Raw genomic sequence first — 15,091 nt, 5'->3', positions numbered from 1 at the left:
TTTATAATGGACAACCAAACACGCCAGGAACAGGTGTCACACATTGTTATTCATGTAATACATTGAAGAGCTTTAGGAAAACAGGATGCATTGCCAGGGGTATCAAGAGGGGTGTAAAAAGGACCATGGACATTCCTCTTCTGGAGTTTCCAGATGCGTTTTCTCATTTCCCTTTGTTTTTTACATGTACCATCTTGGCAACTACACACTTGGGGACACCCTCTTTAAAAGAATGCGTCCCCTTAATAATTATGTTCTTATTTTACTTTACCACCTGCTCCTGGGAAGCATCCTTCTGCTGGGCTGTCTGTAGTGACAACTGTACAACATCATTTATAAACATTTTATTCTTGTACCTGTGTTGTGCTATAGAAAACTCTAAATAATGTGTTCCTGGGTTTTAAATGTATATTTTCATACATCTAATTATTTGATTATGTATGGTATGAAAATATCTGTACATTACTATTCAAGTTGAATATTTATTTATAAATTATATGCATTTGAGTTATATAAAAATATACATGTATATCACATTTACTTATTCTTTTTTTAATACATTTCTTTTAAAACAAACATGTACGAAACTGGGAATCAGTAACCATCATATTACCTGTGAGATAAAAATAGCTAAATGAGAGTTGAACCCTTACAAATGAAATAGATATCCCCTGTCGTGATGTAGTCAGCATCCCGTCTGATGGGATGCCGACGTTCTAAATGCCGGCGCCGGAATCCCGACGGCAGTCGGGATCCCGGATCCAGAATACTGACCACCGGCATCCTGAAGGTAAGTATCGGGTGTTAGGGGAGGATTAGGTTTAGGGGTTAGCAGGGGCGTTTCTAGAGAAGAGGGGGCCTGTGTGCAGTCTGTCACAGGCCCCGTCCTCTCAGTCCAGCGGCCGGCAGCTCACTGAGCGCAGCGTGGCCAGCGCCACACAGACAGACTCTGTTAGGGTTAGAGAACTTACCTTTTACTGTCGGGACAGTGACTGTCGGGATGTCACTGTAGGTATTTTGACAGCGGCATCCCGACAGCCGGGATCCCATACCCAACCCCCTCTGTCAATAAATATGGCGTTTTCATTATTCAGAAAAACAAAAAATAAATACTTATACTGTAACTGCAACTATAAACTGTTAATCTAAAATCAGTTGACATGACTTAGCTAGATATCCATTGCAGCTGGTAATGTTAAACAGTCTTTACCTGTTTAAAGTTTTCTTCTGAGAGGCCGATCTAGACCTACTTCTTGCCGACCTCTTGTCACGTGATCTTGAATGTGACCGCGACCGACTGGAACTCCAGGAGCTGCCTCTGTTACCTGTGCTGCGTGTTGGACTCTTTTTCCGCTCAAAGTTTTGTCGAGCATGCTTCACAGATGACTCAGAACAGCTATTTTGTCTTCCACGGTGATGCTTGACCTTTAGCCTATGTCATACAATGTTCTGATTACTTCTATCCATAATCTTTTTAGCAGAGATGTAAGTGAACTACTTTCGTGCTCAGAACCATAAATTTGAGCTTAACACAATGCCCTATCTAAATACATTATTTGTATTTTATTCATGTGAATGAATATTACACAAGTTACAGTTTTATGCAACAATGCTGTCTTTTATACTACTTAAATATGGTGTCAATATATTAAATTTCATGATGTGGTCTTACTTTTTTGCTGAAGCACCATGGTTCTTTTCTTGTCCTGTGGTCTGTGAAAATACTGATCCTTCAGAATCACTGCTGTAGCCTGTATGACTTCCTGAGTTCACAGAAGACGCTTTCTGAATCCTGGTTCGAACCCTAGACCGTCTATGGTGTCTCTCTAATGATGGCGACCTGGAGTGACGTCGATGCTTATCATCTGATGAACATCGGCCACCTTTACTTGATGAAATAGATCTTGGACTCCTTACATCATTACGGTTATTACTCTTGTGACGGTTAGGAGATGTCTCCACTTTTGAATGTGTCTTTGAAGATGGTGATACTGAAGTGAGTCGCTGTAGAGGAAAAGAAAGTAGAAATAGGGAAAGAGAAAAGATGGAGAGATGCTTTAGCATGACTTAATCTTCAATTAGCCATAAATGTCAACTCACAGTTGCATACAGCACGTTAACACAGAGATTCTACACTGAGACTATTCCTTTCTGCTTAGCCTTCCGACCCCAACAATGCAGCTCATGCAACTTTGCATGCAAAACGCAACAAAAAATAAATAGATAACAAAAAATAATTGTAAAGAGCAGGTGGGGAAGATATAAATCTAAGATTAAGACCTCACATAAATAAAATCAAAATAAAGATAGTTAAAGTTATGTAGAATTCAAAATAACATATTGTTTGGATAAAAAAAAAATAAGGAAAATAAAAAATAATTAAAATAGTGAGGAGTGAGATAGACATCTGGACAAAACAGCACAAAAACTGGTAGAGATTGAGGAGGGAACAAGGGAAAGTAGAAAAAAAGTAAAATAATAAAATAAAATTCACAAATGTTACTGAAAAAAAATAAATTGTCTTTTATTCATTTTAGTTTGTCTGTATTCCTTTTTTTCCGGCAGAGTACTGTTGAGCTTTCATCAGCACCCTATGTTCTCAGTTTTGTCACACTGTGATCTTTTTTTGATTTAAGTCCCTCTTGGTTAACATCCACTTACCAAGAAAGTGGCATTTCCTCCTTTAGTAGGTAAGGTATGAAGAGAAGGGAAAAGTGGGGCAACATAAGTGCATCATTAGATTCACAAAAATGCAAGAGAGATAGAGAGAGAGAAAAAAATAATAAAGAAAAAAAACACACAAACCCACTTTCCTGGCCTTGTAATTGAGAATTGCAGGAGAGGCCAATCACGAGGTTTGAGGGACCTTGATAATTTCAGTGAAGTACCTACAGTATGCTCAACTAAATTTGAGCCTACCTATTGAACTGTACTGTACTCCCTGGCTTAATATGTTCCTCTTGAAAAATATATTGGATCATACTGTACATCAATATCCAAAATGTGAATTCAATATAAGTAACTTTAAAAAGGTAATGGTTTATAACTTAGGCATGTTAATTTATATTATAGACAAAAAATACAAGAAAAATAAATAAATCAAGAAAAAAATGTGGTGTTCATGTTTTGGACATTATGTTTATAAAAGAAAAAAAATGTCCATCATGCATAAAATTATTTATGCATATCTGATATTTAAATTAAATTTAAATAAAAAGGTAAATACCTAAAAGCTCTAGTATCTCTAGCTTATGCTACCACACATTCAACACACTGTACGAATACAACACTACAGTAGCAAATATAGATACAGTATCTTGTGCTCAACAAAGGTACAATGTAAGCAGAACTTGTCAACAGCTTTTGAGGTGATGTGTGAATGTAATGAGAGCATCAGTTCTAACTTGACTCGGCGTATACCAAATATATTCAAAAATTGTATTACTGGACAGTATAGTTATACAAGTATAAATGTAGCCATAGCTCTTCTACAGGGATATATCAAAGGGATATATCATGTTACAGCAGATAATTTGCAGCTTATGGCTGAGATGCTTTCCTATGAGTTATTTGAGTAAAGTGGTAAACAAGGTACAAATTTCCTTTTCCAATAACTTTGGCTGATTATACTGTATAAGCTTAGAAGTGTGAACCAGGGAATTAATATACAACCATAGTCTCTATAATAACTTATTTTAAAATTCCATGTACTAAGTATATACCCAAACATATGAATGCATGTTTGATAGAGTGCATTGCAAATAGACTATAGTGTATTTTGTACCTTTAGCTATGGGTATATAAAAATATATTTCTAGTTACTACAGGTTATCATTCAATCATGGCCTTTAATGTATGCTTCCCATTGAGTTGAGAAGGCTCACTCCTTGTACAGTCACTCATATTAGCACAGCAACTCAACATTTTATCAATATAACAAGATATGTTATCTAAGATATTACACATTAAGAGCTGAAAATAGAATATTATAGTATGAAAGCTGTGGGTGAGGGGAAGGCATTCTCTCTAACAATTATATCATTTACATGTTGTTTGTAAAATATAAATAATATAGTATACATTCACAAGTGATGCTTATATATGCATACACTACTGCAAATTATATCTGTAAAAAGAATGCATTTTGAATGTCAATATAGCCCATACTGGGGAATATTATAGGTATTATAAGTCACCTCGGAGAACCATGAACTATATTTGAGTTCCTTTATCAGGTCAATAAACGGTGACTTATAATATCCTTTTTAGCAAGGTGTTCACTATCCCATATAGTATTTCATATTCCCTACCTACTCACTGGAGATCATTGACAATGCAAATGTATGATTTCCTTTACTTTTTTACACATGTTAGAGTGCCATGCTCATACATATGTACAGTATATGCTTACAGAGTGCATGCATTTGTCTGGCCTTGCGGCTGTTCTGAGATGGTAGTACACAAGAGCAGGCCCAACGACAGGGGGAGTCTAAAGGGACACGCAGGCGCAACATGTGTGGTACAATCGCCCGCAACTTTCACTGAAGGAGGAGCTGACTCGGCAGGCTGCAGTGGTGAGGCTATTGGTTCTAATGAAGGTGATTGTGGAAGTTTGATGGGAGCTGAGGATGGTGATGGGGCGGAGGAAGGTGATGGGGGCTGAGGAAGGTGATGGGGGCTGTGGATGGTGATGGGGCTGAGGAGGGTGATGGGGGCTGAGAAAGGTTATGGGGCTGAGAAAGGTGATGGGGGCTGAGGATGGTAATGAGGGGCTGTGGGCTGACAAAGCTGGTGCGGCTGAGGATGGTGATGGGGCTGAGGGTGATGGGGGCTGAGGAAGGTGATGGGGGCTGAGGATGGTGATGGGGGCTGAGGATGGTGATGGGTGTTGAGAAAGGTGATGGGGCTGAGGATGGTGATGAGAGTCTGAGGGCTTACAAAGGTAATGGGGGCTGAGGAAGGTGGTGGGGCTGGGAATCAGTATGGCCGTCGGTTCAAATCTCGACAGGGGTAGCACGGCTGTGAAGATGCCGGCAGGTAAGTATTTTTACTATTTACTAACCTAACCACCCCCTCTAATGCTAACCCTCCCTTAGGGGTGCCTAACCCTAACCTTCCACTCCAAGTGCCTAACCCTAACCCCCCTCTATGTGCCTAAACCCCCCTTCCCCACAGCCTAACCTAAGACTCCCGGGGCGGTGCCTAACCCTAACCTCCCCGCAGGGGTGACTAACCCTAACCCCCCCTTCCCCTCGCATAACCCTAACCTCCCAGGGGGGGTGCTTATCCCTAAGTTCTCGATCGGTAAGCCGTGTATCGGGCTCCTGGCGTAGGTCTAATGACAGGTGTCGGGATTTCGACGTCTGTCATTAGACACTTGCCGGGATTAGACAGTCAGGAAGCCGGAGGTCGGTATTTCGTCCGTCGGTTTCCCGACTGCTTCTCTGGGGCTGTGGATGGTGATGAGAGTCTGAGGGCTGAGGAAGGTAGTGGGACTGTGGATAGTGATAAGAGTCTGGGGCCTGTCAAAGGTTAGGGGGCTGAGGATGGTGATAAGAGTCTGAGGGCTGAGGAAGGTGGTGGAGCTGTGGATGGTGATGAGAGTCTGAGGGCTGACAAAGATTAGGTGGCTGAGGATGGTGATGAGAGGCTGGGGGCTGAGAAAAGTGATTAGGGGCTGAGGACTGAGGATGGCTGGCTACAGACACTCTCCTACCCCTGATTCATCCACATCACTGTCAACAAGACGGCCTTGGAAAAGATGTCAGACAAGAACTACAGCCTGCATCATCAGTGACAGAGAGACAGTGCGTAAGTCATAATGTATTTTTACATTATTTAAAGGCTGGCATATCTTTCAATTAGCATTATCATGCTTCACATATTACACATACAAGGGAGGGATGTGTGGGTGATGGGCTCGGGGGTGGCAGTGAGGAGGTGGGGGCCCCAGAGACATTAGTGTACCAGACCCCAAGATTTCTGTTGCCGGCCCCGCACAAGAGGGCACCAAGCCCATGAAAATAAGCTAAGGTCCGCCTCTCTGTGACTTTTAAAACATATTGTCATTTAACAATGTCTTGTTACACTAATCCTATGGAGAGGAAATAACCTGAATATCTCAGCAAACAAAGTCTGCCAGTTCCCACCTTAAGGGGGGGTACATGGGATGGGGGGGTGACCAATCAACCCATTACTTGTGTTGCATGGATCTGCCCTTAGGGATTCTTGTCATCATCACTTAAGTTATACAAAAGCAGGTGAAAAATTAAATTTTCACCTACTTTTGTATAATTTAAGTGTCGGACTCCTTCATCATTCATGTAACGCAGGAGATATCACAGATATCTCCTGGTTACAAATGTGCCTCGATAATTTCCAAAATCCCCATACCTTTGTATGGATACAGTACCTCACCTGTAGGGGCAAAAGCTGGTTCCGCAAAAGGAGCAGCTTTTCGATTGCGATACTTTTGCTAGTGAGGCATGAGTGCCTCCAAAAGATTTTTTAAACTTGCAGCGAGTTTAAAACATAATTATCACTAGTGATAATTACTGTATGTCATGATGAATAGGCCCCATAGTAACATGTGTCATGAATGGTGATTCCATTACTGACTCTGAAAGTAGCTGATTTATCAAGGATAACTTACAAAAGATAGCAGTAAAACTATTTTGATAATATTTTTTATGGGGTTTATTGTGGGCTGTTGTGTTATGATGATTTGTCACATTAGTGGTGGCATATGTGTAATGTATAGAGTTTATCACTGTAGAAAGGTGACTCCATTACCGGTGGAATTGCCCTAATGCTACTTCCTGTTGGCTGCTGCACACTTCCTGGAAACATCATGTACTGCTTTCTAAACTGGGTCATCTCCTATGGTGTAACTGTGTAACTGACAGACTATAACAGTATTAGTTTAAGTAAATTCTATCACTTGCAATTTCTATGCAGGACTTCACTACAAGAGACAACAATTTACAATTTTAAAATAGCTCATGTAGCTATGTACCTTGTAATCCTATAGGAGTACAGGGCTACAGAACCACCAACTACAAAGTAGCAAACAAATATGAGAATTTTCTGTAATTTAATTGTATTATATATGTTGGATTATAAAAAGTTCTAACTAATTATATCACTGACTTCTAAAAGTGGGGTAACATTTTATGAATCTTCTTGTATAAATATCATCATCAGCCCAGGTTTACATTAAAGACTGTAGACTCACAAGCTTTGGGCAGGGGTGCCAGGACTGAAGGTGGTGTGGCCAATTGAGGGGGCATGTGGCATGCCATGTTAAGCATATCAGGCCCTCATGGAGATGTTACAGTTGTGTCCTCATTTAACTGTCCTTCTGGCCGAACAGTCACATGTTTTTAGGTAATGTTAGACTTCTTGTCATCAGGTAGCACAAGTAAGAAAGAGTTAATTTCATCCCAATTTGCGCAATAAAATAAAGCCAGCTTCCCCCCATATACAATAAGGAGTAACACCAACTCCACCAAAATCCGTTCCTGAAGAAGGTATTTTATATCGAAACGCATTGCATGGACATCCTGATGCTGGCACTCTAAAGGATTGTTTGCAGTTGGAACCGTCACTTGACCTGACCCATATATTTTGCGGTGGTGCCGAGCTGGAAGGCCCGGGACTTCTTTGCTTACAGTAAATGCACACTAGCCCACCGTAACACCAATGCATGGTGAGAGATCTATGGACCGTATGTTCATTTTCTTATGCTGCTAAAAAAACTTTTTTTGCTGCTAGTTTTCCATGCTGCTATACCTTTGATTTTAGCCCAACTTTGTATTATTTGATCATTGTTTTATGTTGTCATTTGTCTACGTGATAGTGAGCTTTAACCAGTGGAATAAATATTTGTTCATCCACTAGCTTCATGTTGTTTTAAGACCTTTTATAAGGTTATTTGTAAACTTTCAGGCTCAGCTAAGATAAGGTAGCACAAGCTAGTACAATAAAGTTCTACAGAAAATTAGCTTGTGACACATTATCATGTGTATTACTCTATGCTGCTCTTAGTAAGTTATGTCCAGCCAGATGTATAGTTAAATGAGGACTTATCTGTACGCTGCGGTGGGGGGCATGACCACAACACATTGGGGGCATGATTATACCTTCTGGCTTGCCTGGTCCCCCCTCACCCCCTCAGTGTTCATGCCCTTGGCACCCTAAGGCCCTCCACATCTACTAGCCACACCTCTTAACACTGAGCATTATTTACTCTGGGCAGGTGGAGATGCACTCTTATATACTGTAACTGTTGAGCTAATTTCTGTCAGCTGCTTTAAATTCTTGTGAATGGTGTATTATTTCTGTGACTGAGTGAAGTTTCTTATTTGTGTGGGGCAACCTGAGCAGGGTGATTTATTCACCCCACCTGGGAGTGCATGTTAAAATTACAGAACATAATCAAGTGGTACTTCCCTATACAGCTCATTCCCAAGTCCATGATACTTATATCATAGTTTTTAGGTTTTTTTTCACTCATTCTCTCAGTCATTTTCTTTACAGATAAAAGAAGTTTAATACACATGTCATTCAGCTCTCAACGTCTTCTAAGTATTATGTTACTAGTGCTATATCTAGCTCTTATAATCAAAAAGCAAACATTGCAACAACAAAAAAAGAATGAAAAGCTAAGTATAACGATGATATTGTACATGTACTGTATAAATATAACTTCATTCTCACACTGAAAGCAGGAAGAGAAGTACAGTCCGCAGTACTGTAGATCTAGGTGTACAATGTTTTACTTATTTACTCCCTTGCTGTTAAGACAAATAGACCTATATAGTCATCTTGTATGTATTCTATATGAGGAGTCCCACATTTTCCTAGTGCCCACCCAGTTACTATTTAATACATATTCACAGTACATTATTGTGTTGTATTATACTCAGTACAAATGTTGCCATTAGTAGAAGTCTAACTCTCTACCAAACAAAAATCCAACAAAACATAAACTAATGCACTGGTGTACAAACCGATCTCAAATTTCAATCCCTTCAAGGTTTACACTACACTCGTATTGCGGCATAAATAGGTTATTTTCCAATTTCTTTTGTCCCTTACAGCAATCATGTTCAAATTAAGAATAGATCAGACAGTAAAGTGAAACAAAAAATGTTAATAATAGAATAAGCAAATTATAATATTTAAGCTTTCTGCACCGAACAACAAAGTGATAAAATGCCACATATTCAATTATTTTAATTGAATATGGTTAGGTGGTCAAATGGATTCAATCATGCTCTTATGCACACTTTGAAGTGAAGGGGAAAGGGATCTGCCATGTTATATAGGAGCACACTGAAGATGTACATGCAATGTTTCCTTGGGTTTAATCTCTTCTGTGTGATGGGGGTACAGTGAGTGCCTCTCCAATTATTGCTGTATGTATATTCATACATTCTTTAAGTGTAATAACAAAATATAAATGTTTTACAAAGCAATCTGAGGTTTAAAATGGATTCCCTAAGATAGAAATAAATAAATGATAAGTAAATAAAAAAATATATAACTAACAAAAACTGCTAAAAGACAATGGGCTTATAAAAAGCTGAACAGATCATGTCTAAACCATTTAAAAGAAATGTAATTAAACATTTCTGTTGTTAAAAAGGTAGGGTTATAGAGATATTTGTTTTTTAGGAAAAAACCCACTTGTCATTTAAACAGTTTGTTCACAATATACTGCTAAATGTGCTATGCTCCAATATATGGTCTTTATTTAGATAAGATTCACAGGGTCTGATTCAGGGGTGGGCACTAATGCTGGCACGACTGTGACTTTTAATGCAGAACTAGTGTGGTTTTATGCGAATGCTGCAGCCAATGGAATTCATACAGAGACCCCATCGGCTGCAGCACATTAGCCGCACCATCAAACATTGCACCAGCCCTATGGAGGTACAGATTATCCATCTGAATATGGCCGCTGGAATCAGTGAAACACATCCACACACAGCTAGCTCACCCCCTATAACCTTCCAGGATTACCCAATGAAATTGACTCTTTTTCTGGACTAAATTCGCTCTGAGTTACATGGTGGTAACGCATGCACAGTGCGCCTTGGACGGATTGAAAACATTGGCCACTTGTGTCCGATTCCACAGCATCGACCTCTGAATCAGGCCCACAGAGTGAGATTGGTCTCAGAAGAGCTCTATTCTATAGTTGGACAGTTCCTAGTAAAGTTACAAAAGTTAAATATATTTCTGCAGGATTATATCTGTCTATTTTTTACTGATCATTTTTTAGAAAATAAAGTGAATATTTCCCCTCTAAGGATTAAAATTAGCCACCATTTTAGTGAGTCTTATCATCTGAAACATAAACTATGGTCTATTGTACTGTAGCCGTATATGCCACTTCCAAGAGTGGGCAGCCATGTCGGCACTGCAAGGGGCAGAGCTCAGTGGAGGTTACCGGGCATTGGGCGTGACACTGCAAATGCATCATCATAGCCCTGTCCCCCCTATGCAATGCTGCAATTACCGACATTGTGAATAGGGTGGTGGAGCCACGATGATGTGATTCAATGCAAATTGCGTCAACGACCATCTGTGCTGCCCACTTCACTGGAGAAGTGGGCGGCTGTGGCCTGGTGGCCCCAGCCTCCAGGAAGCTTGTACACCCGATCTTCAGGAGCATCCCAGCCATTCCGGAAGGGTAGGCAAGTATGACTGTAGCTCAGTTTTAACACAGGTTTTTTTGTGTGGGGAACAGAAATCAGAGAATACATTACCTTCTCTTAGAATAAGATGTGTGAGGGAATTAAGAATGTAGTCTCCAATGGGCATAGACTAATATGAATGACAAATATTCAGTGCGTGTAACTTGGTGGCTCTATATATATTAGCAAAAACAATAATAACCATTGGCCTCACGGGCTGTGGCAATATACAGTATAAGAGCATGAAGTAAATGTCTGTATTGCCCACTTGGAAATGATTGACATAATATACAGGTACATTTGATGATCTCTGCTTATGTGGTAGAACTCTGCTATGATTTTTCATTCTGTTGCTATTCTCTTCCATTCTTGTTTTCCCTTTTTTTCTCTCATCTCTTTTCAGAATTTTTCTAACTAGCAGTTTGTAAAAATCATGGTGGAACCAATCAGTCCAAAACTAATCAAGTGGTCTACACTGTCCCACATCTCAATCTAATCTATCTAATTTATCTATCTATCTATCTATCTATCTATCTATCTATGTGAAGTAATAATGATGTGAACTAAAATTATTAATATGGCCTATATTTTCCCCCTATGTACATTTTAGGACAGTTTGGACTGCTAAAATAAAACGGTGAAACTGACAAATACATACCCAAAAATTCATATATACAGTATTAATACAATTTATAGGTTTGGATATTTGAAATTATATATATCTTATTGTATATAATAGAGGTTAAAAGCAAATTGCGAAAAAGAAAAGATTGCGCATTTGGGCAGGCCTACTGTGGTTTTCGGAGGTCGGCAAATACTTAGATTTTTACCTGGGGTGGCAGAGATTGAGCATCAGCCTATACCTTCAATCTGGCACGATACAGGTACAATTTATATAGTGCAAAACCAATGTATTAAAGACATTAATGCTTACTCTCATGGATTACTTTAGAAAAACATAAAGTTCCAACGAGCAGTATTTGAGAGGAAAAATAGAAGTTATAATTAAGTGGCAGTAATAAAGCGATAATAGGTACAACCTTGAAGTGACATTTTTTACATTTTGCTAGCAGACTCCCAAAAGAGGAAAGCGGGCATTACCTATTATGTACATGGCAGTCAGATACAGTAGTCACACTTAAATATAACTCTGCAAATCCACACATTTATCTTCTCACAAGAGTCCCCATAATAATATCCATTTACATTAAAAAAAATGAATTACACAAGACTACATACAGCTTTGCCATTTATGGAGATTCTTTATAATAAAATAGAAAAAAGGATGTAGTGGAAATTTCTATATCAAGATAGATTTTTATACAATTTTGATGATTTTTATAATCTTTACAGTTACAAAATGTTATATCCCAGGTAAGAGACCAGTTTAACTAAAATGTCACTAATCCACTGCATGGTAACTGCATTGTGTTACTTTCATTATCTGCACGTAGGCATTGCTATTGACTTTAAGGCATATTGCATTCATAAGCACACAAGAGACTCAACAGGCAACAAATTGTCATGAGACCCAAGAAAAAATAAAAACTTACCAACAGATAGAAAACATCTGGTGACTACTGTATATAAATATAGAGTTATGCACACTCCCACTGTTCATGAAGCTATGAAGCTATTAGTACTACACCATGTTTTGGTGCCCTGTTTTACTTTTGATCATCCACATTAGGGATGCCATAAAGAAACTGCACACAGTTTGAAGTCTTACAGAGTTTCTAAGTAAAGACACGTTGATAACAGTAAAACTATCAATTATATAGAAAAAAAGCATAACACCAAAAAGGCTAATACACGCAGAAGTCATTGTATAACTATCTAGAATCACTTACAAATATGTACATTGTTATATATAACTCATTAGGAACTATTGCTGTAATTATACATAGTAGGAGATCAGAGAATAGGCAAAGTATAACTGTAATTAGGTCATGTATTTTGTTTTGTTTTTAAATCAATTAAAAAATGTTTAATTATTTATACACCAGTGATGGAGCTGAAATAATGTGAAATAAGAAATTGAAATAAATATAAAATTAACATTAAAATAAGCTATTGTGCTTCACAGGCTCATCTTCAGATGTTAACGTGCAGAGGTAGACAAATACCTACCTTCTTTAATTGTCAGAGACAGGAATGGAACAATAACAGAAAAGAGTAATCTCCACATTTGGAGTGCAGAATGGAGGAAAAAGACAATGACTCTTAGTAATGTGTTTCACATCCCTTCACTGAAATTAATTTGCTTGTTCCAATCAAATACATTAGCAAATGTATCATTCCATATGTAAACTTTGATTTAAATATATTTTAATGCCATTTTATAAGGGAAGGAAGAGGAGGTGAAAAAAACAGGTATGACACTTTTTAGTTTCATCAAACATTATGTGCATGCAGTGTCACCAGCAAAACAAAGATGTAACGAGTCTAAGGCCTCCTACCAATCTGGAGACCCTCAGAGGGAAGTCAGGAAAGTGAAGGAGAAAGTAAAAGAAGTGGAAGCCAACCAGAATGAAATGGAAACTTGAAAATCTATTTAAAAGGGAAGTCAACTAGTCCCTCCTTTTGAAACAGTGTGCTGCCATCTTACTGTAACTCTCTGTACATTAATAAACAGACACGCATCTGCAATAAACAGGTAGATTAGATCTAGACTACACTTACAGTACTGATATTAACTGTATAGCCTATTGTAAAAAGACTGCAGTCAAACAATGCTTATTTCTTTGATCATAATACTTATATTTTATACCCTAGGTACTGGAGCAATAGCAACAATGCAAATCTTTCTTATAAAATAACTCATTATTGTCTACCTACCTGCTTCAGTGCAAAAATGGACATGGATATGTTTAGATTACATCTAAAGAGGAAGAAATGTGACTTAGATTTTATAGATATACTATTTGTATTACACAAGTTTTGTGTAAACAAAAATATTAACGTCTTTAGACTCATCAAGGCTTTTTTTTTAAAGTATCCTGATGGCATGAATGACTGCACTGAAATCTTTAATATATATAAACAAAATTGCAGCAAATTTTGGTACAAAACAGGTTTTTGGGGCGGAACAGGCAAAGATATGACATTCCAATGCTCTTTTTTATGACAATCCACACTGTGGTCCAGATTTATCAACAAGTGATATTCTTGTTATCACTTGTTACTTATCTTAAATGGTGATCCAACTAATCAGCTCCTATCTGTCATATCTCATACACATGACAGTTAGGAGCTGATTGGTTGGATCACCATTTAGGAACAGTAACAGGTGATACCAAGAATATCACTTGTTGATAAATCTGGGCCTGTATTTTTAAATTCACTTTCCCTGGAATTCATCATTTATAAACAGAGGTGGGGAAATAATGGCCAATCATTCTGCTCTATGGTGGGTTCAGGTAGGACTGGTAACATTTAAGTTCAAATTAGACTTGTGAAATAATGTGTAATCATTTTAAGAATTTCATTCATCTCTATTCAGTATCATTACTTACTTAAATGGTGGATTTGAAATAGCATAGGATAAGTCTCAGTGAATCAACTTTTTGAGTTTCATCATACTGCACAAATATTCTAATTGGTGAGAATAAGAGGCTATGAATTTGATAATTTGAACAACCTTAATAATCATATATTGTTTTTCAGTAGAAGAGGGTATCTATCTACAGATGTAGCATGTATCAATTTGTCTTATAATTTTAGTTAGTTTTGTTAAGCATTCACATTCTGCTGATTAAGGAAACAAACTGCATAGCATCAAGTGTGTTTCCCATAGTTTAATATTGGGCTTTCCTATTATACATTTTTCTGGCTGTGGATGAAACTTCGGTAGAATTCGATAGAATAGTACTATGTATGTCCGAGAGGAAAAAATACACAGGATAAGTATGCAAAGTTTTGTGACTCGAATGACTATGATTGTCTCCCATCTTAAATGAATGAATCAGAAGCTTTTGTTGTATAATCAGAAGTAATTGTCAATCACTTGCAAAAATAAAATATATAAGCGGCGGAATAGTGAAAAAATGTGATTGACAGTCACTTGCTATGCGGAAAAATAGTTAAGAGATGGTCAGTGCAGTTCTAGTGCCTCTGTACCGACAAGGATGAAAGAAGAAAATAAGATTATATTTTATTGTTAATAAAGTAGGAATGGGGTTTTGCAAGTATTTTTAATTAAAATTTCATTTTAAAATTGCCAACGTTGTTTTTTCTTTGGTGGTACTACTGGGGTGGCAAAGCAGCCTCTCTAGAGAGTCTTTGTCTTGTTAGCTGTCCTCATGCCCACAGCCCAATGTCCCAACAAAAGTGCTTGCACTCTAAGAGTGCAGTTGGTAGAACCTTGGAGTGGGGGAACACATCTTTTC

At 38.1% G+C, this 15,091-nt stretch overlaps 1 protein-coding gene across 3 annotated transcripts in view; it reads right to left on the bottom strand.

The window, feature by feature from the left end:
• SRRM3 (serine/arginine repetitive matrix 3) overlaps nt 1–15,091 on the bottom strand; it is a 454,137-nt gene that overhangs the window by 8,433 nt on the left and 430,613 nt on the right. For all 3 annotated transcript variants that reach the window (XM_088446398.1, XM_088446399.1, XM_088446400.1), the window contains 2 exons: nt 1,673–2,004; nt 1,211–1,432 (listed from right to left, as the gene is read on the bottom strand). In XM_088446398.1, coding sequence (XP_088302524.1) covers nt 1,211–1,432; nt 1,673–2,004 — 554 coding nt within the window. The remainder of the gene's footprint in view (nt 1–1,210; nt 1,433–1,672; nt 2,005–15,091) is intronic.

This window comes from Taudactylus pleione, unplaced genomic scaffold, assembly GCF_031769625.1.
Source record: "Taudactylus pleione unplaced genomic scaffold, aTauple2 ptg000397bl, whole genome shotgun sequence".
Taxonomy (NCBI): Eukaryota; Metazoa; Chordata; class Amphibia; order Anura; family Myobatrachidae; genus Taudactylus; species Taudactylus pleione.
This window is presented reverse-complemented; position numbering and strand designations above follow the sequence as displayed.